At 36.6% G+C, this 20,863-nt stretch overlaps 2 protein-coding genes across 3 annotated transcripts in view; one reads left to right on the top strand and one right to left on the bottom strand.

Moving 5' to 3' along the window:
• Window positions 1-401: 401 nt before the first annotated feature.
• On the top strand, window positions 402-905 carry LOC145679817 (uncharacterized). The gene has a single exon (XM_081750346.1). It carries the CDS (start codon window positions 402-404, stop codon window positions 903-905), a length of 504 nt encoding a protein of 167 aa, XP_081606472.1.
• Window positions 906-9,214: 8,309 nt separating this feature from the next.
• ChT (choline transporter) overlaps window positions 9,215-20,863 on the bottom strand; it is a 449,444-nt gene continuing 437,795 nt past the window's right edge. For both annotated transcript variants that reach the window (XM_081726511.1, XM_081726513.1), the window contains one exon: window positions 9,215-12,488. In XM_081726511.1, coding sequence (XP_081582637.1) covers window positions 11,885-12,488 — 604 coding nt within the window. In that variant the 3' untranslated portion in view covers window positions 9,215-11,884. The remainder of the gene's footprint in view (window positions 12,489-20,863) is intronic.

Genomic DNA, 20,863 nt, shown 5'->3' with positions numbered 1-20,863 from the left:
TTTCCAGATGACTAGAATAGGACATCCAGTTTTGCAGGAAACGAAGCTAGGATACGTTGTCGTCGGAAATATGCCAACCTATCGGTAATTTTATGGTTTGTTCAGATGGAGACAGACTTGGATACACAATTGAGAAAATTCTTGGAACTCGAAAGTCTTCAGACTAAGGTTTACACGCAGGAAGAAGAAAATTGTGAAAAGCATTTTCTTAACTAAATATAATCAGAAATGAAGACGGATTTTTTTTCAAATAATGGAAGAAGGAAGGGAATGTAGCTTTAGGAGAGTCTTACAACATAGTACTACAAAAATTTCAGCAGTTTGAAAAGAGATTGCTTAAAAATCCTGAGTTTCATAAATAATATGCCGCTTTCGTGGACGAATATTTAACTTTGAGCCACATGCAAAAAGTTATAGAAGATGATGTGAACAGCAGCAACAGTTGTTATCTTCCACATCATCCTGTATTCAAGATGGACAGTACAATAACTAAATTAAGAGTGTTTTTTCACGCAAGTGCAAAGACATCTAACGGCAAATCATTGAATGACATTCTTCAAGTTAAGCCAATTGTTCAAGATGACTTGTGCTCCATTATTTTAAGGTTTCTGGTGTATCTTGTTGCATTTACAGCAGACTTCGAGGAAATGTATCCCCGAATATTAATTGATGATGAGGACATATTTACAACGCACTCTTTGGAGATATTCAGTGGAGGAACCAATCCAGACGTACGAGTTACAAACAGTGACGTACGGGACCTCGTCAGAGTCTTTCTTGGCAACAAGATGTCTGAAGTAAAATTTCCAGAATTTCTAGAAGCAGCAGAACTAATAAAACACAATTCCTACATTGATGATGTGTTAAAATCAGGACCAAATGTACCGAGAGACTTAGAACTATAGGAGGATCTAAGGGAATATTTTGAGCCGAACATTAAGCTTTGTAAATGGAGTTCTAACAATGAAGAAGTACTTCAAGGAGTTCCTGAAGACTTCAGGGAAAAATAACAGCCAATCATACTTGGTCAGCAAGACAGTGTTAAGGCTTTAGGAATAAGATGGATTCCATCAACAAACTCATCATTTCGAATAAAATTTGTAAACATAGAACTGCAGTAGAAAGTAATGTTGCAATGACAAAAAGACAAGTTATCAGAATAGTGTCATCTATCTTCGACACATTAGGTCTAATCGCTCAAATTGTCATCAAATACAAGAATTTCTTACAGAAATTATGGAAGGCAGAAATGGATTGGAACGACCCATTAGATACAGTCCTACAAGTTTAGTGGAATCAATTAATGTCTTGGTTACCTGCCATGACGAAGATTACAAGAAGCATAATGTCTTCGGAGAAAGTTAAGGAAATTGAATTACATGGTTTCTGCGATGCAAGTGCAGAAAATTTTGGAGCAGTATTGTACGTCAGGGCTAGAGACGATCAAGGAAACATTGAAGTCAATTTACTCTGTTCAATATCAAAAGTTGCATCACTGAAGAAGCAGAATTTGCCTGTATTGAAATTATGTGCAGCAGTATTGCATTGAAAGTAATAGACAATACGTTATCAATATTGAATATAGAGATCAGTGCTATACACCTGTGGATAGACTCAACGATAGTTTTGTCATGGATTAAATCACCTCCCAATCGCTGGAAGACATTTGTATCCCACAGGGTAGCTCAAATTCAGAGAATCACATCAATTAGTGAATGGCAGCAGTTCCTAGTTAAGAAAATGCGCCATAGTTACTCGAGGAGTAGATCCCAGGACTCTTATTCAGTCTGGAGAACGGTGGCGTGGTCCGGAGTTTCTTGACGGAGCAGAGTGGCCACGTTCAGAACAAACTGAGCCAGCTAGCGCTCCAGAACAGAAGAAGGTCATGGTAAGGTTGGTGGCAGTTCATGAAACAAGTTTTATGGAAACAAGTTCATCCTTAAACAAAATGTTGAGAGTAGTGGCATATTGTTTGCGATTCAGTCTTTCCAAGAAATCAGAAAGAAAAACCTAGAGTCTTGACGCATCAGAACTTCGTTTAGTGTTACACAGATGTATCAAGATAGTACAACATATAGGGTGTCCAATGTACAATGCAACCCGGAGTTTGGGATTGTAGAATTTTTTATTCTAAAATGATACACGAATAATGGTTATACCAAAATGAATCCTTGTTCATGCATATATTTTTAAACTGGGAAGCAACAATTGAAGTACACTAGGAACCGCACAGTGTTGCCACATGTAATCGAAGGTTTTTTTTTTTTTTTTTTTTTTTTTGCAAAACATGTAAATTGGCTGATAACTCATACGTATGGATGTTCTGTCGTTAATTTGCAGTTTGTTTAGTTGGAGTAGCTTGGAAACTATGGCCCAGAAAAAGAATTTTTCATTTCCACCGATAATTAATAGGATGAGGCCTCTATAAGGAGGATCTAGGGAAATAGTAGTTTTCATAAATTAACACTCTGAATTGGCAACTTTGCGGATGTTTCAGTGCATCAAAAGGCGTGTTAAGGATCTGTCTACATTATGAAATTCCTGAAAACAATGAAAAACAAACTTTGAAACTCATGATGAAAGGTTTACTTACATGCACCCGGCAACACTGCTACTATCAGAAATAAGTTACCAGCTCTACAGCAGATGCTGCGAGTGTCCCCTGTTTTGATTCAAACACTGGTTCACACTTTTCACCAGGTTGGCAGTAGCTTTACGAAGATTAGAAGTGTTAACGTTCTCAATGGCACTGCGAATGTTCGTTTCCAGGTCTTGAATAGTTCGAGAATAATCTTGTATACCTCTTGCTTTAAATAGCCAGATAGAAATGAATAGCAGTGTTGCCGGGTGCATGTAACTAAAAATTTTATCATAATAATTTCAAAGTTAGTTTTTCATTGTTTTCAGGAATTGCATGATGTAGACAGATCCTTAACACACTTTTTGATGCACTGAGACATCAGCAAAGTTACCAATTCAGAGTGTTAATGTATGAAAACTATGATTTCCCTAGTTACTTCTTACAGAGGCCTCATCCGATTAGTTATCGGTGGAAATGAAAAATTATTTTTCTGGGCCACAGTTTCCAAGCTACTCCAACTAAACAAACTGCAAATTAACGACAGAACATCCATACGTATGAGTTATCAACCAATTTACATGTTCAAAAAAAATTTACACCTTCGGTTACATTTGGCAACACTGTGTGGTTCCTAGTGTACTTCAATCGTTGCTTCCCAGTTTAAAAATATATGCATGAACTAGGCTTCATTTTGGTATAACCATTATTCGTGCATCACTTCAGATTCAAAAGTTCTACTATTCCAAACTTCGGGTTGCATTGTATATTGGAAAAAATAAAATGAAATCTTTAAGTTTTACGTCCGACGTTTATGCCGGTTAGGCTAAAGGAGACGGTGATTATGAGAAATGAATGAAATGGTGGAATGAAGAAAGTGGGAAGAAATGGGAGAACCCCGATAAAACCCACGAACACGGTGTTTGTCCACCACAAAGTCCACACGGCGCGAGCTGCGATCGAATCAGGGACCCCAAGCACCGGATGTGAACGCTCTACCACTGAGCCATCGCGCCTCCACGCATTGTATATTGGACATCCTGTATTACCTGTCATCAAGAAATATTGAATTTGCAGCAACAAATGGAAAGCCCAATCATGGATCTTTTTCCATTTCTGGATACAGAAGAAATGCTAAGAGTAGGAGGAACATTGGGACATTCAAAATTGGAATATGACAACAAGCATCAATTCATCTTAATAACAAGACATCATTTCACCCCAAAAGAAGAACATGAAAGATTGCTTCATGCAGGATCACAGCTTCTTATTGCATCTTTGGGTACCAGATATTGGATTCCAAGAGCTATGAAATGGAGATAAAAAAATTCATCACAGTTAATGGGACACTTACCCAATGAACGAGTAAATGAAGCAAGACCATTTGTACACGTGCGAGTGGACTATCACAATTGGCAATAAAATTCACATGATAGTCTATGCAGCATTGTTCATCTGATTAGTCAGTAGAGCAGTCCATATAGAAATATTTTCAGTGAGCTCACTACGCAGTTTACAAGTAAGAGACCATATGGTTATCGCGCAAATCAGATGCAGACATACGCCATATGATAGAGCATGAAAAGATATGGAGAACACAGAAATTTAAGGTGCTAAGGGCCATAGGGAGCGGAGTGAGGAAAGAGGAAACATTGAATGTCGGCAAAATTGGAGAAAGTCAGGAATGACGGGAAAAGTTAACTTCTTGCAAACAGAGAAAGAAAGTCAACCAAAAGAAAGAAACTAAACATAACAAGGGCATCAAGGACGAAGAAAGATCATAATCAGGGTTGCCATCCGGACCGCAGTGTGGCCAGCGCTGCATAACATTGATATGGAAGGTATAGCACAGTATAGCAATTCATGCACAAGGAAAAATATTAGTAACACAAAAGACAATTGAAAAGACTCTGTACACGTGCGTAAAAAGGTTTAACGATAGTCGTGAGTGAATAATGTACATGAGGGAGGACAAATATAGACTTGAAAGTGAAGGGGTTAGACATGATAACACAGAAACGAAAGTGTTTGGGAGCATCGTTACATGATGATGATGATGATCAGTGTTCTGCCCGAAGGCAGGTTTTGATCTGAAGGTTCCTGGGCTGATGAACCCATGGTGGTTTGCTATTGCCTTCCATGGGATGATAATGACCTGTAAAGGACGGGAGCTACAGTTTAACGAGGGATCCGAACCTTTTGTGTCCCCACCGGAAAGCGAACCCGGGACCCCTTGAATAAAAAGGAAAGAGTTTAACCACTCATCCATCCGGGACATTATCGGTCCAGTGTGGATATTAATGGAGAAAAATTTTCTGCCGGCCATCCTGTATATTGTGCCTTATATGCCGTGGTTGCACAAGGCGAATGTCGGGATGATATATGGTAGCACGGACCAAACCTGCTTGCCTCATCTGTCCTAGTCTCACCGAAAGTGCCGATGTGGCCTCGGAATTAAAGATTGTGGCCCCTGATTGTATCCTTGACTAGAAAATTAAATAGACTGGAAGAAGACTCGGGTAATTGACGATGCAGTGTATATTGCGTATTCGCTGATTTCGTAGACAAAAAACCGCAAACGCCGCCTCGCCGTAGGTAGGATATATATCACCAAACTCGGTGGGAGACAAGCGTATGGACGCCTCCAGAACACGGGGACATTTTTTGTTTCTGTTGTTTCCATGCCAATCGCTATAAGAGCTAACCGAACGTTTTTTTGTTCATAAAATACAATGTGCACATATTTTTCACATGTGTACTCATGGTTTTTCTTCGCGTTTGTCCAAGCAGTGATAAGGGAAGACAAAATCAGATGGCGTGCAACTACAAAATAGAATAGGTACGAAGTAATTTGTCATGCTATGGACCACAGGCAACTACGTAGATAGGGGGTGCATTTGTAGGAAGTGAGCAGAGAGTGTGGGACTTAAAGGCGCGAGACACAACTAGTGCTTGTTGTTGTAGAAGTACAAGTGCCACTACAAAGGAAGGTCAGGAAGTGGCACTGGACCGAGTGCGGGGATACTTTGGAAACTGATTTGTGCACTTGTTGTGTGTGGTTTTGTTATTGATATATTAGAAAAATACAACACTAGATCAATATTGATCTGCTATTGAAATAGGAGAAAAGAGTGATTTGAACGTAAGTAGAGCACAAAGATTGTGAGACATTGTCGTCATATATTGAAGAAATTCTGTTTATTATCCAGCAGGCACGAGTGCGATTTACTAGGCACGTCATATGTGCGCAAAATGCGACAATCTGTAGTTGTGAAGCTGTTAGCAGATGTGTTCGGTATTTCACAAGAAACACCAACGCGGTAGGAACTTATCGTTACAGAGCAGATTAAAACACAGTTGTGGAACGAAGAAAGTGTTGTAGATGAGTTTAATACATTAGTGATGGATGAAGATGGGACAGGACATTGAAAGTGATTTCGGTGATGATACAGCGTTAGCAGAAGAAACAATGTTGCAACCAGTACGAAGTCAACCAACCCACCACGAAAGCAGTGGGTCGTCATCTTATGCTCCATCTCCACCAAAGAAACATTTCACAAAATTCCCGGACAACTACTTGGCCGATACATACAAGATCTGGACCAACCAGCCGACAAGGCAGGAGCCCCCCCCCAGCTGTGTCCTCCTGGGTTAGCGATCGATATGTCACCGCGTCTAAAATTCACATGGCACAAAAACGCAAAATAAAAAATAAAACCGTCTTACAAAAATTTGAAAAGACACTCACAACACCTTGCAAACGCCAGCACTCCTTACAGAAGCGCTTAAATAATTCTGTACTCGAGCATTTCATCGCAATGAGACAATGCAATGAACACAACACATTATCATTCACAGAGTCCAGATCATGGGCCACGCGCTTCAAACGAAAAAAACAAACTGGTTTCGCGCAATATTACACATAAAGTTAGTACACGAGTCGCCGTTGATACTGCTGCAGTTCAACCATCGGCCACAGACTTTGTTAACGAGATCAAGTCTTTCATTGTAGAGCACGAGTTGACTCCAGAGCAGGTCCTTAACACAGATCAGTCGAGATTTGCTAAAGAGTTGCATTCAGGCAGAACAATTGCCATTAAAGGAAACAACCCAATCTTTGGTGCCGTAGGTTCAGTTACCGCAACGACGCATTCCTATATGATTATGCTGGTGATTGGGATGGACGGTACATTGCTTCCACACATGTATGTTCTTGTTTCGGAACCCAGTGGTAACTTTCCACCTCGCATGGTCGCCGAATTCCCCAATGTAAAAGCATATGCAAGCAGATCAGCGAATATGACCAAACGGGATTTGGAAATCTTCCTGGAAGAAGTTTTGTGGCCCGATCTTCAGAGTAAGGATCGTGTTTGCTTTTGGTTGACTCCTGGACTCCAAACAAGGATGACACTCTTTACAACATGACAGTTCCTGACGGTGTTCAGTTCTACAAAAAGCTGATTCCTCCGAAATGTACAGGCCTTATACAACCTGCTGATGTGTTCTTCTTTCGTCCATTCAAAAACATGGTGAAGTTCATCACAGATACGTTAATGTTCTCCAGTATTAATGTGTGGCAACGTGAGAACTTTCTCCGCCTTCAGTCATTTGTTCATTACCAGTTTTCCTCTAGGCGATTCCAAAAGATGATACGCTTTGCGTTTTTCAAATGTGGCTATTGCAATGAACATCCTAGACAGTTTGAAACACCTTCCGCATATTGCTTTGAAAAAGGACTCACAGAGGAATGCTGCAGAGACGCGTGTGACCAGCTTGCTTTCATCCGGTGTGCTCACTGCGAGAAATGTTTGTGTGTTGACCACGCATTCATTCGTGATCTTCATGTCAACTGCAATTAAACTACAAATGGTGCGTACTGTTCTCTATTTTCCTCCATTTGTATTCACGCGGGTGTAATATTCACTCACGACCACGTTAAACCTTTTTCCGCACGTGTACAGAGTCTTTTCAATTGTCTTTTGTGTTACTAATATTTTTCCTTGTGCATGAATTGCTATACTGTGCTATATCTTCCATATCAATGTTATGCAGCGCTGGCCACACTGCGGTCCGGATGGCAACCCTGATTATGATCTTTCTTCGTCCTTGATGCCCTTGTTATGTTTAGTTTCTTTCTTTTGGTTGACTTTCTTTCCCTGTTTGCACGAAATTAACTTTTCTCGTCATTCCTGACTTTCTCAATTTTACCGACATTCAATGTTTTCTCTTTCCTCGCTCCGCTCCCTATGGCCCTTAGCACCTTAAATTTCTGTGTTCTCCATATCTTTTCATGCTCTATCATATGGCGTATGTCAGCATCTGATTTGCGCGACAACCATTTGGTCCCTTACTTGTTAGGAACACTTATTTACACTCAGCTAGCTTGCACATGTAACTGTGAGTCAACATTAATGTACCTAGTTAGTACCAATTACGAAATATTCCTTATTTGTTTGCACATCAGCTCACTTGCACAGCTGCGTCGCATATTGAGACTATATCAGCCTATTCCATGTCGCCGTTTTCAATAAATGGTAAAATACATTAAGATGAATGAAAATATTTAAAGAAAATAAAAAGCAAGTAGGATTTAAAGCAGGTTCAATAAAATTGAAACGATGCAGAAAAAAAATCAGTCGCAGCCTTTACGAAAATCCTCCTTGTTAATATACTGTATCTTTTATATTTGGGTTATATTTTCCACTGAAACTGTTTTATTGAATTTGCCACGAAATTATTATGTTCTTGAAGTAACATTTCATTTAATATAACTGCTTATTTTTAGGGTCATAAAGAAATTTATATGACTGCAATATCGCACGACAGATCTCTAACAGTAATAAAATAAATAATACTACTAATAATTCCATTATCTCATATTGCTGACATAATTTGAGAACAAAAGACGACCCTCGTAGCTGGTGATTGATCTTCCTATCTCACAAAAGCACATATAAATTCATATATGTGATCTATTCCTTTCCATTCTTTTAAATTTCTATCAGGTCCGTCCAATTCTTTGTGTTAATCATTTCTACGCATTTTAATGCCACTGCCCTAGAAACACATATTTCAAATTAACAATCCCATATCTGTTTTACATTTCTAAAACCGTGCTAAGTCGTCAGTCGCAATCCTGATACTCTACGATGTGGTTGTGAGCCTGATTAAACACCCGAAAGACTGTTTAGCGATCGGTTTGGTATTTTGTTGAAGGGTTTGCTGTTTTGGTATTCTCATCTATTCAACTTTTCTAGAAGCCGTCTTTATCTCTTAACAGCCGGGAACATTCATGTCAGGAACCTCATGACAGGAACCCACGTTACATTAGAGGAAGTCATTAATGTAAAGAAAAATAGAGGGGGTGAGCGCAGCAGTGGTCTATCCCACATTTTTTTAAAAGAAAATTGAGAAAAATCAAGTTAAAGTAAAACACGTGTGCTTTTTCTACAATATACCTAAAGCAACCACAAACAAAAACGAATGTGGTTGAATTGGTTTAAAAAATGTGGGTTAGACCACTGTTGCGCTCACCCCCTCAATTTTTAATAAACATGTATGTATGTAATCAGAAGTGCTGTAATATCTTTCTGTCTTCAGAGGAATATTAAATTAATGATGGAATTCATATTCTTTTCATGTCACACTTTATTCTACCCTTTTAACATTCTGTTTTTCATTATTTATATATTGTATACACCAATTCACGTTTATATATATATATATATATATACTATTGCTTAGATACTCTTATATTGATGTATTCATTTAACAGTTAATAAACAAGACACCAGGCCTTGCGAAAGATCAACATGGTTCATTTAGTACATAACATTAACAATAAATACTTTTGTCACAGAATAAATTGATTACTAAACTTTGCTTCATTCTTCTAACAAATATAATCTTGTTACACTTCGAAGTGTCCAATTATGACAGTAATTGCTATTTGCAAATAATTCAATACTACTCATTTCTTAGTCATCTTTCCTTTTTAATTATAATATATACATATAACAACCCTTTTTTAAAACGATCTGTCGATATCAATACGACAAATTATTCTTAATAGTGTGTGTTTTCTAGTACACAATTTATATATTAGTCTTTCACTAGCATCTAGGTTATTAAGATAACTTCGACGATTATTTCTAATTAATTCCTTCGCCTTATGCTAAACGTATTATGGATATGACTCAAATAATTATTTTTCAACGTCACGGTGGAAATTCGTTTTTGTTTGTGAAACACCTGAGCTGAATTTCTATTTTAATTATGTCTATTTCTTATAGTATGTTACAAAGCAAACAGCTAACATAGATGATGGTTGAACGATGTAGTTCGATTCACAGTAGTTTTCCTAAAAAGCATTGAAAATACACATTTTTCGTAACTATATACTATGAAACAAATTATACTTCTACCGATTGTATTGTTAAATTGTGTTTGTAATAATAATAATGTCGTTTTAGCACAATCCTTCCCCTTACTAAAAAATCATACCTATTGTTTCCTAGTTTTACAACAAACGTTAATGACATACAAAGAATGCACACGCCATTATGAATATATTATAAACATAAAATTCACCTGATATTTCCAGAGTGTTACCAAAAACTGAAATAGTACTTCACATCTATGAATATATCTTTGCAAGACATATGCTTATTGAATTGAGAGCATTTCAATACTTTTACCCTTTGTAAAAATGGACAAACATGTCCAATACATACCATACATATTTAACAAATGAATGTGATTCTATTACATATTAGTAAACAACAGTAGACTTGTCACTCACATCTTATAAATATGTATATCTAATTTAACACAACATTCACCATTTAAAAATTGTTATAGTGAATCGTAACATATACTTTTAACATTGTATAGTATAACATATACTCCAACAATGTATTGTATATCATTCGAAGAAGATTGTTTACAGAAGTCTCAATATCAATGATAGTTTTGGAATGATTATATAATTGAGAGGTTCGTTGAAACACAATGGTATGTCCCACTTCCGGTAAAATTTAGTTATGAGGTGGATTGGGTTGAAATCGGAACAAGAACAATATGTAAATAGTTTAACATCGTAAACACATTATACCTAAAGTAGGCAGAGGTGCGTGTTTGGTATGTATCATTACATAGCATTGCATGGAACTGTTCCAGATTATTAGAAAGTTAGAAAATGTGACATACCAGAGTCTCGCCCCGAGTCGCTCAATCATTGGACAACAGATACGTGATCTCCCTTGCAGCTAAGCTGAACAACCGCCGAGAAATAATGTAACACTATTTTATACTGTACAATTCAGTGATATCAAAAGTATTTATTCTATTAATGACTTCATTATTACTACTCAGAGTTTTGAGTCAGCTGACATGAAGATATTGGATGATAATTTAGTACAAGTGTTGTTCGAATTAAACAAACTTTCAAGATTTGCATCATGTTTGCAGTTTCGACGTTGCTGCAATAAAAATAATGGTCGTGATGTCAAGCTTTAATGGATTAAGAAAATGCAAGTATATTTTCATTCAACTTCCAATAATAATAATAATAATACAAGTATTATATAATTAAACAATGAAGTTTTGAGTAACCACATAGGACCAAACAAAATTGCAGACCAATACTGATGTACAGATATTTTGTGCTTTTAGTTCGTCGAGAATAGGGAGGAATCATGGTCATAAGTTGACAACCAAATGGCTTGTCAAAGTCCGGTTAAACAAGTTAATGATTATTTGGAGTTTGTTTCAGAATATACCCAGTATTTATGCAAGAAATTTAGAAGAAAAATAATGAAGCTTTCTATAAATGGAAAATCATGACTCGGAACTATTAGTTTTGATGCCACAGGATGAATTCTTCGCCTCTATGTACTAAAAATTGAAAGAAAATTGTTTTTATAAAATTAATATTACAAAATCAAAAAACGGAAAGAGTTTAGACACTCGTGACGAGTGCTTGTAGGTGAATTCAAATAGATTTTCTTATTCATTGTTGCTATATCTTTTTTTCTGTCAGTTCATTTCAACTAAACGTTTCTTCAAAAGCAATATCAATGAATTCCCTTTATTTTACTCAAATATATTTATTAACGTATATATTAACATATTATAATTTCTAGCTTTTGATCAGTCTTACTTCGAAAGTTGAATTTCTGATGTAACTAGATGTACCAATTAAACATTTATTAGCTTCTAAAAGATTTAGAAGGAAAATTCAACAATTATTGAACAACTACTTACAGTGAGCTTAGGACTTAATTTATCAAGCGATAAATAATATATTTATAAGCTAGTCTGTTCTTGAATTTTATTACATTTATCTTCGTTAAAAGACTTTCCGGACATTAGTTTCTTTGAGTTGTAATCCATACCTTCTTCAGCACTTTTGGCCATTTGAAGTTTTGCAATTTCAACATCAGGATCACCATCTGCCTCTAGTGCTGGGTTAATTCTTCCATTCATCTCATCCGTGGCAGAATACATTTTTACCATGGAAGAGCTCATGACAGTTAATTCTCCTTCTGCTGGCTCACCTACCCTTTCCTTATCATCAGGAATGTTAACAACACAACGGAAGATGTCGTAGCTTGGGGGCAACTTACCTCCTTCGAAGACATATTTAGTTAGCCATGATATTCCTACCAGCGTAATTAATGATATTATCATCGCCAATGTACGAAATGGGAAGAGCTGATTCTCTCCATCCCAGCCAGGGTACTTAACAAGTGCCGGCAGACCTAACATTGGTTCACCTCCGGATAGTCGTACAAAAAAAGCTATGATATATGCTGATAGGCTGCCATACGTATTACAGTAGTTTTTGAAATGAACAACCATCAACAGTTGAGGAAAAAGAATAACATATACGAGATCCGAACACATTGACCTGTGGATGAAAGAAAATTTAAATTAATATAGAAATAAGACAATACTGTATTCCATACTTTCTTTTTTTGTACATCATTGATCAGTCATGAGGTAATTACTTCTGTCATTGCGCCCGTCAACTTATTCAAATTTCTGTTAGTGCTTCTCATTCTTTATAAGGTGGCTAATGAGTGTTTTTTAGGCAATCATAGCACGCAAAGTAGTACTTATTCGAACTTGTGGGAGCAGGTCGCAACTATCCCCAGGGAAGCTCCCGCCGTTCCAGGGGGGAGTGGGCACTTTAAGACACTTTTTTTTACTTCATATACGATACGAACATGAAATTATGACAAACAGGTTCACTACATTACATAAAGAAAACAGCACACAAAAGGTAAACAGAACAAAATGAGTTGTAGGTCCATTTCAGTAAAAAAATGTCTACTATTAGGGCCCCTAGAAATAATATTTATTCGTATGGCTTTGAGATTTGTCAATATTGTTCCTTTAATTAATTTGTCATGTACGGAACTCACCCAGAGGCGTGTGGGATGGCCGATAGGCTCCAGCGGCCCACAAGAATAAGAGAAAGATGGAAAGAAGGAGCCTATTTTCGAATTTTGCAGAAGGGCCGAGAACAACTTTTATTAGGGGGTCCAAATATTAATGCTTGTCTCCCCCAGAAAAAATCTAAGTTACGGCGCTGTACTTACCGAACAAATATTTCTTACTTTTATTTGATGTATAATATAAACATAATACATATTATATGAATGTAGCTAAATACGACATTTAAAGTGGTTCGAACAATTTTCCTTATTTAACAACTTTTTCGCGCTTAACTGATTACAATCATTTCAATGTCTAACTTTCACCTAGCAAATATTATGCATAGTGTACTTGTTTTATAGAAGAAATGTTACTTAGTTACCAAGTGGTATTCGTTGTTGATTTTCTATATTCATAATATCAGAATTACTGTATTAAGAAAAAAAAACTTTTCACGCACTTGTGTCAATTATATAGACACAGAGGTACTATATAAGAACAACTTAAATAATTTGTTTGACAGAGCAAGACGTAAGCTAACCAACTAAGCAATAACACTAGTCGACAAAGAAAACTTTTTCTGTCACACGCCGGAGACAATAGTTAAATCTAATAGAACTTTTCACGTAGAATTTATTTATTGAACAAATTCCCAGATACAGTATAACTTCGCCATTTTACACAGGGAAATGTTAACAAAAGAAAGAAGAAAGAAGAAAACAACAATAACAACAACATAGTCTCAAAAAATGTCAAAGTAATATTATTCTGTCAAAACTCGTTTAATTGCTCTTTCTAACACCGGCTAACTCCAAAAAAATGTTCACGTCAATTGCTACTTGATTATAACAGTTTGGTTTTCTGAAAGAAAAAAAAAAGACCTCTGCAAAATTTGCCACCCTAAAACGTTTGTTCATAATTTTCCTTTCTTTCAGCCGGCAACTATATCCCTGTATTCTGGTGTGTAGATCGCTCGCTGTGAGTGTCGTACATTGAAATCTAGCTTTAGAGATGGATGCTTTTAACTTTTTATGTCTACTTGTACTCGCATTTTTGTTTGATTAGTGGTGGCTATAGTTAGTGTTGCAGTATTGAGCAACGACCAAAGTATTTCAAGAAAAAATATTAGCAGTAGTAGTAATAGTAAAGAACAGAAAAATACTTTCTAATACTCCCATATATACTTTAAATAACATATATTTTATTTCCGTAACTGTCCGTTCCGTTAATCAATTTTAACAAGCGAGAAAAAATCCGTCACAGTGTCTCTAATTTATATTGCGTTGCAGCGAGCATACAACGACCAGATTTCTACAGCGCAGCAGTTCGAGCTTATGTTAAGTCTCGTTTCCCTATCTCAAAAGTGAAAGGGTCTGGTCATTGCAGTGTTTCTGCAACACGGCACGGTTTCTTGTGAACGTAATTGTTTTTCGCACTAAATAAGATTTCTGAATGTTATTTCACTACCAATTAACAAATGGACTTTATTTTTATGTACTCATTATTTTTAAATTACGTGACTATGCTAAAGCAAACCAACACAATTTCAATTTAAAAAAAGTGATTGTAGAATTACAAAATAAGAAAATATGTAGTACAGTAGCAAACAAATGTAAGTAGACCTGCATCTACAAGTTAATTCTTAGCTTATATAGATAATCTAGGCTTCTTGTAAAGTAACTTGTGAACCGAATATTAATAAGTCAATATTAGAATCCCACTCTGTGGATAGTATTTTACTCCATTTTTACTCCATATACGATACGAACATGAAGTTATAAATGAAACATCAAACAGGTTCACTATATTATATAAAAAAAACAGCACACAAAAGGTAAATAAAACAAAAACGAGTCTATTGCCCATTTCAGTAAAAAAAATATCTACTATTAGGTGCCCTAGAAATAATATGTATTAGTATGGCTTGGAGATTTATCAATATTGTCCGCTTAATTAAATTGTCGTTTATGAAACGGGATCAGGGGCGAAACAAATGGTCCTGCAGACCTTGCCGTCTGGGAGGGTCCACAGGCTCCGGGGGTCCATAAAGAGTGAGATGGATGGAGGGGGCCCAAGAATTAGAAAAGCAACATTTCTATGGGACCTTAATGCTTGCTCACCCCAGAAAAAAACTCAGTTACGGCGCTGGTTATACCTATCGAGTGTATGTTATCTTGGTGTATCAGAACCGTTGTAGTTAGTTTTTCAAGACGATCTCACATTTTTTTACTTAAACGTTTTAATGGCTCTCATTAGTATCACTGTTTCCTAGAGTCTATCTCACAAGAATGCCCTGAGTTGCATGAAACATTTGCCATCAACCTACCCCGAACAATCTTTCATGAGTATTTTGCGAGTAAAGATGAAGTGTGTTCTACTGCCTTCAAATCGGTGTTTTTCAGGTTCAAGGTATAAGTGTTATCAACAACTAGCAGATCGGCTCCCTGCTCAGTCATCGCCGAGTCGAACTGAGAAGTGAGCCGAACCAATAGCTCATCCAACCGTGCCGGCTCACGTCGATGGTTCATTCCAACCGATCTGTCTCGAGCCAATATCTTGCCTGAGTTGAGCCGAATGGAGCTGATGGATCACTCCAACCAAACAGGCTCGAGCCGATGGCTCACCTGAGGCTAGCTGAGACGAGACGAATCGAGCCGGTGGCTCACCTCAACCGACCCGGTTGTAGCGAATGGCTCATCTGTGCCGAGCCGAGTCGAGCCAATGGCTTATTACATCGACGTGACTTAAGCTGTTGGCTCAGTTGAACCGAGCTGGAGTACAAGCTGAGCCGGTGGCTCAGGGCTCGAGCCGAGCCGGTTGGTACTACTATTCCAACTCAATAAAAATTTTGCATAGCTATCGTGAAGAATTAATCGATTTAAGCAGTGTTTTCTAGTTTTCATCGGTTGAGGTGAGTAGGGGCTCTTTCTTGCTCTTTCTTTGGTTATAACCCGAGTACTCTAAATTATATCCTTAACTTTAAGAGGTTTCTGAGCATACAGAAACCAGTTGAGAAAGGTGATACATTTCCTTCTATCGCTTATTGAAATCGAGGAAACAAGATCCCCTAGAATAGATCCGAGAGTCACACGTAGAGGACAAGTATACAGTATATTCACCACTAGCCAACATTATTTTAGTATGAGCAATAATCGGACAGCTACTTTTCAAAAGTAGCTGCTCTACAGCTACATGATAAAAAATGTAGCTCGCTACAACTATTAGTTAGTTCTCCAGAATCGTATTCGCTACTTAAGCTTTTGTCACAAATACAGTGTACTTGGCATCATACATAATAATATATATGTCATGGCATCTACATGAGAAACTGAACTTAAAAGTTTGGTTAACATGTTACATAAAAGCTTTGTCTGTCAATTTGCATTTCACAGTAAAGTGGGAATTTTGTCTGTTCTTCTCAAGCACAGCCTTCATTCTTATTATAAAAACGAGTAATGAAATTAAAACCTCTTTATCACTCAATTATCAGTTCTCTATTATCTTTAATCCATGTTTGTCTGTATCTCTCGCAATATTCTGTAAGAAATCAACTTAAAATTTAGATAGACGGAGAGCCTATAGTCAAGGGTTCGATTCTCAATTTACGCCACCAATATTAAGTATTCTTCACAGAATGACATGCTGTAGGCGTCTTAATGAACTTGTAGGGTTCTAGGTTCGATTCTGACTAGGACATCTTTCTTCGATGCTTTTTTTCTTTTTGTTCTGTTTTTTTTCTGGTCGTAATATGGATGACACACATTTATTGCTATTGATTTATTGCATTAGGCTATAAAAAGCATATGATTTTTGATATGTTTGGCATTAGGGATTATTAGACAATTTTCATGCCTGTTGATGAATTAGATCAATTATTAGACAACATTGAACTCGAAGTTTTAAAGATAAAGAAAACTAAGAAGAAACACGCTGTTAAACAAACACATATTCCACACTCATACGGCACACGTTGGAACATAATGATGACTTCAAATACTACGTCAGCGCAAAGTCAGACAACTGACGGTCAAGGAAGTTCTGACATTGCAAGAAACATTCAGGTACAAATATCCAGAGACACGTACCCATTCCCTCGCTATGATGTAAGAACAGGAGAAGATATCAGAAAGTATCTTGATGAGTATGATGATATTTCCAACATCAATTACTGGGACGATAAAAAAAAGAAGGATACAAACCTTTAGCTTTTAAAGGAGACTTTCGGAAATGGTTGAAGATATTTTTTGAGCGTAGAGACATTTTTCAGTTGTCTTCTGATCAGCTAAGGATTTGTATCATTAAAGAGTTTGGGAAATCCATTTTTTACATAGATATAGAAGACCAGTTAAGAGAACGTGTTCAACGTCCAGATGAATCGGTAACAAATTTCGTTTACGATATGATGCTGTTAATAAAACGTTTTGATGACAATTTAGCAGAAGAGAAGGTTATTGCTCTTATTGTTTCCGCTTTACAGTCATATTTTTTAGAATGAGTAGGAACTCAAACATTTAAAACAGTTGATGAACTACTTTCAGCTTTGGCAAATATTGAAAAAAAAAACTAAAGCAAAAGTAAAACGACGAGATCAGCGAGAATCGCGCAACTTGCATCATGGAAATCTGTAATCCCAAAGTTAAGAAATAAGCAAAGCGCTGAATCTTCAGATTCCGATTCGATTGATGAAACACATGAGAAAAGCACGCGTCAGCAAGAAAAGCATGTGTCATCAAAAATAAAACAAGAATCAACACAAAACACTAGTCAGCATATTTCAGGCACTAGTGACACAGTTAAGACTGAACAAATACAACAGCTAGTAGAGAAACTAACATTGCAAATTGCTAAGGTTAACGAAACACAGCAATCGGGAAATAAGGATTATAACAATAAACACAAGCAAAACAGAAGTAAGCATTTTAGAAGCTCAAAAGACCATGGTAAATATTATCGTAACAAGCAACACTATAATAATCAAAAGAGCTAAGGACGTGACCACAATCCTAAAACCTTTCATCTCAAAAGTTCCACCTCCAGAAATTGTAACTTTTATCCACAAACATCCTTCCCTCAAAATCAACAAGTAACATACATTCCAGTAAATCAGCCTCAACAATACCAATCATATCCGTCTCAGGAAACAGCAACTACTGTATGTTCCTTCTGTGGTCATTTTTTCCATTCTGAGGATAGTTGCTTGTTAAAGAAACGTCATTTAAACATGTAAAATCTATGAATGTAGGGAGTACGTTCAATGACAAAAAACACACCGAAAGGAATAGTAGTAAAATCCTCCATTATAATTAATGACCAAGATTTTGTTCTACTTCCAGTGTTAATACAAAACAAATTAGCTAAAGCAATACTAGATTGTGGATCACAAATATCTATTATTAGGGAAGATATGGTTCCAAAAACTGCGAGAATTATTAATGTAGATACCAAAATTAGAGGCACTACACAGTATTCCCTGGTTATCAATAAACTAGCTTTAATTAAACTACGGATAGGGGATAGAAACTTTCATCATGCGTTTTGAATAATAGTCTTTTCCGCAAAATTATTGCTTGGACATGATTTTCTATTAGCTCACAAGTCTCAGATTGATATGGAGAAAAGTACTTTAACTTTGCGTAGGTTTGGTAAACCACCTAGAATAATTATTCCAACAGGGAAAGAAAATGTAGATCATGAGGTCTCGCCAAAAACGGGCAATTTGTTAGAGCAATGTTTAGGACCCATGTTTGTACTATCACAAAGTATTTCCATTCGCGCTAGAACTAAGACTTCCGTGGAAGTTAAATTAATCAATTCTAGAACTAGAAAAGAATATTTACTAGAACCTAATACGCAATTGGAAGAGAAATCAGGAATTTTGATTCCTAGAGCAGTTTTATCGAAAGAACAACTTTTCATTACTATTATTAACTTTTTGTGTATAACATCACACTAGACAAAAGCGAAGTTGCAGGTTTTGCAGATGTTGTATCTGAAAAGGAACTTAGTTGTTTTCATCCCACATCAGACGAGGTTGTCAAAAATTTTTTAAAAAAGAACAAAAATTATTTGACAATTCAAAAATTGATATAGGGAAAACCGCAACACCGGAAATTAAAGAGAAACTTTTAGATTTGATTTTTCGTTATGCAGATGTCTTCGCTTGGACAGAGAATTCTTTGGGAAAAGTGAAAAACTATGAGCATCACATAGAACTAAAACTCACACCCCATTTAACAAAGCCCAGAATCCAGACCCGGCGGCCTTAAGACAAAAAATAAGAGAAGCAATCAATATTTTGTTAGATTAAAGTGTGCTCGAAACTGCAGAGAGCCCATATAATTCTCCACTGCTATTTGTTAAGAAAAAGAATGGGAATCTGAGAATTTGTTTGGATTCAAGATTGTTGAATAAGCATGCAGTGCTACAAAGCATTTCTTTACCTCTTTACCTCCCATCGAGGAAGAATCTACTACTCTAGTTTGGACGTCAAAAATTCGTTTCACACTATTCCCAATGCAGAGGACTCTAGGGATGTGACAGCATTTAATATTCCACAGATCGGGAGCTCTCGTTGTTGTTCTCTTCCCCAAGGCTATTTAAATAGTCCGGCAGTGAACAATAGAATTATGACAATGACACTTGCAAATGTTTTTCCTATGCATGTTATGCATTATATGGAAGACATCCTATGTAGCATAAATTCGCAGAAAGAAATGTTACAAATTTTAGAAAAAAATATTTTATATTTTAAGGAAAACGGGTTTCAAGCTATCTGTCGAAAAATACAAATTTCTCTATGAAGAAAGTATTGCATTAGGACATAATTTACCTCCATTTGGGTACAAGATTTCAGAGAAAATTGTCAACTCTATAAAGACTCATCAGCGACCCACTACGGTTGAAAAGTTAAAGAGCTTTTTAGGGTTAATGCATCATATAAGGAAATTCATAAAGAACTATGCGGAAATAGAGGCCTTTACAGAGGTGGATGCGTAGAAATGTCAAATTCGAATGGAAAGAAGGACAGGAAGCCAGTTTTCAACAACTCAAGGCAGAACTCATGAAAACCCAAATTCTAAAGCCTTACGACCCGAAAAAAAACCCTAGCTTTGTTCACAGATGCCTCAAGAAAATCGATTTTTGCGATTTTAGTGCAGTGTGAGGAGGATAGTCAATGGTACCCAATTAGTTATTACAGCAGAAATTTAAGAGATCCAGAGAAAAATTTGGACATCTATTCTTTGGAACTGTTAGCTATTCTCATTACTTTCAAAGCGCTCAAAGTCTTTCTGCTTGGCAGAGAATTTTTTTCCTTTTTACGGATAATAAAGCGATTTCGTATTTAAAGAATACACCAAATTTACCATCAAAACTAGCACATTGGCAGTTACAAATGGCGGAATTTTCGTATATACCAGTTCATGTAAACAGTGACAAAAATATGGCGGACTGTATGTCAAGAGAAACCAATAATCCTCCTACTTCAGAGGATTTCAAAATTGAAGAACTAGATACATTCATTGCGTTTGCAGATGAGACAGATGTGGCAAAATGACAAAGACAAGACAGTTTTTTTCTTATATATTTGCTACCTTGGAGGGACAGCCAGCAGAAGACCCAAAACTGGTACGTCAGTCTGTTTACTACGAAATTAGAAATGGTAAATTATTTCGAAAGCAAAAATATCCAGGATTATACAGATACCTTTTGTGCATACCATTCTCTTTGAGAAATTACGTCTTTGACCAACTACATAATGCTAAATTAGGAGGTGCACACTTTTCATTCTCAAAATGTTACTCAGCCGCAGTTAGCAAGATTTATATGCCTAACCTTAACCAGTTT

The sequence above is a fragment of the Thermobia domestica genome, chromosome 1 (assembly GCF_964235325.1).
Source record: "Thermobia domestica chromosome 1, izTheDome1.hap1.1, whole genome shotgun sequence".
Classification (NCBI taxonomy): domain Eukaryota; kingdom Metazoa; phylum Arthropoda; class Insecta; order Zygentoma; family Lepismatidae; genus Thermobia; species Thermobia domestica.
This window is presented reverse-complemented; position numbering and strand designations above follow the sequence as displayed.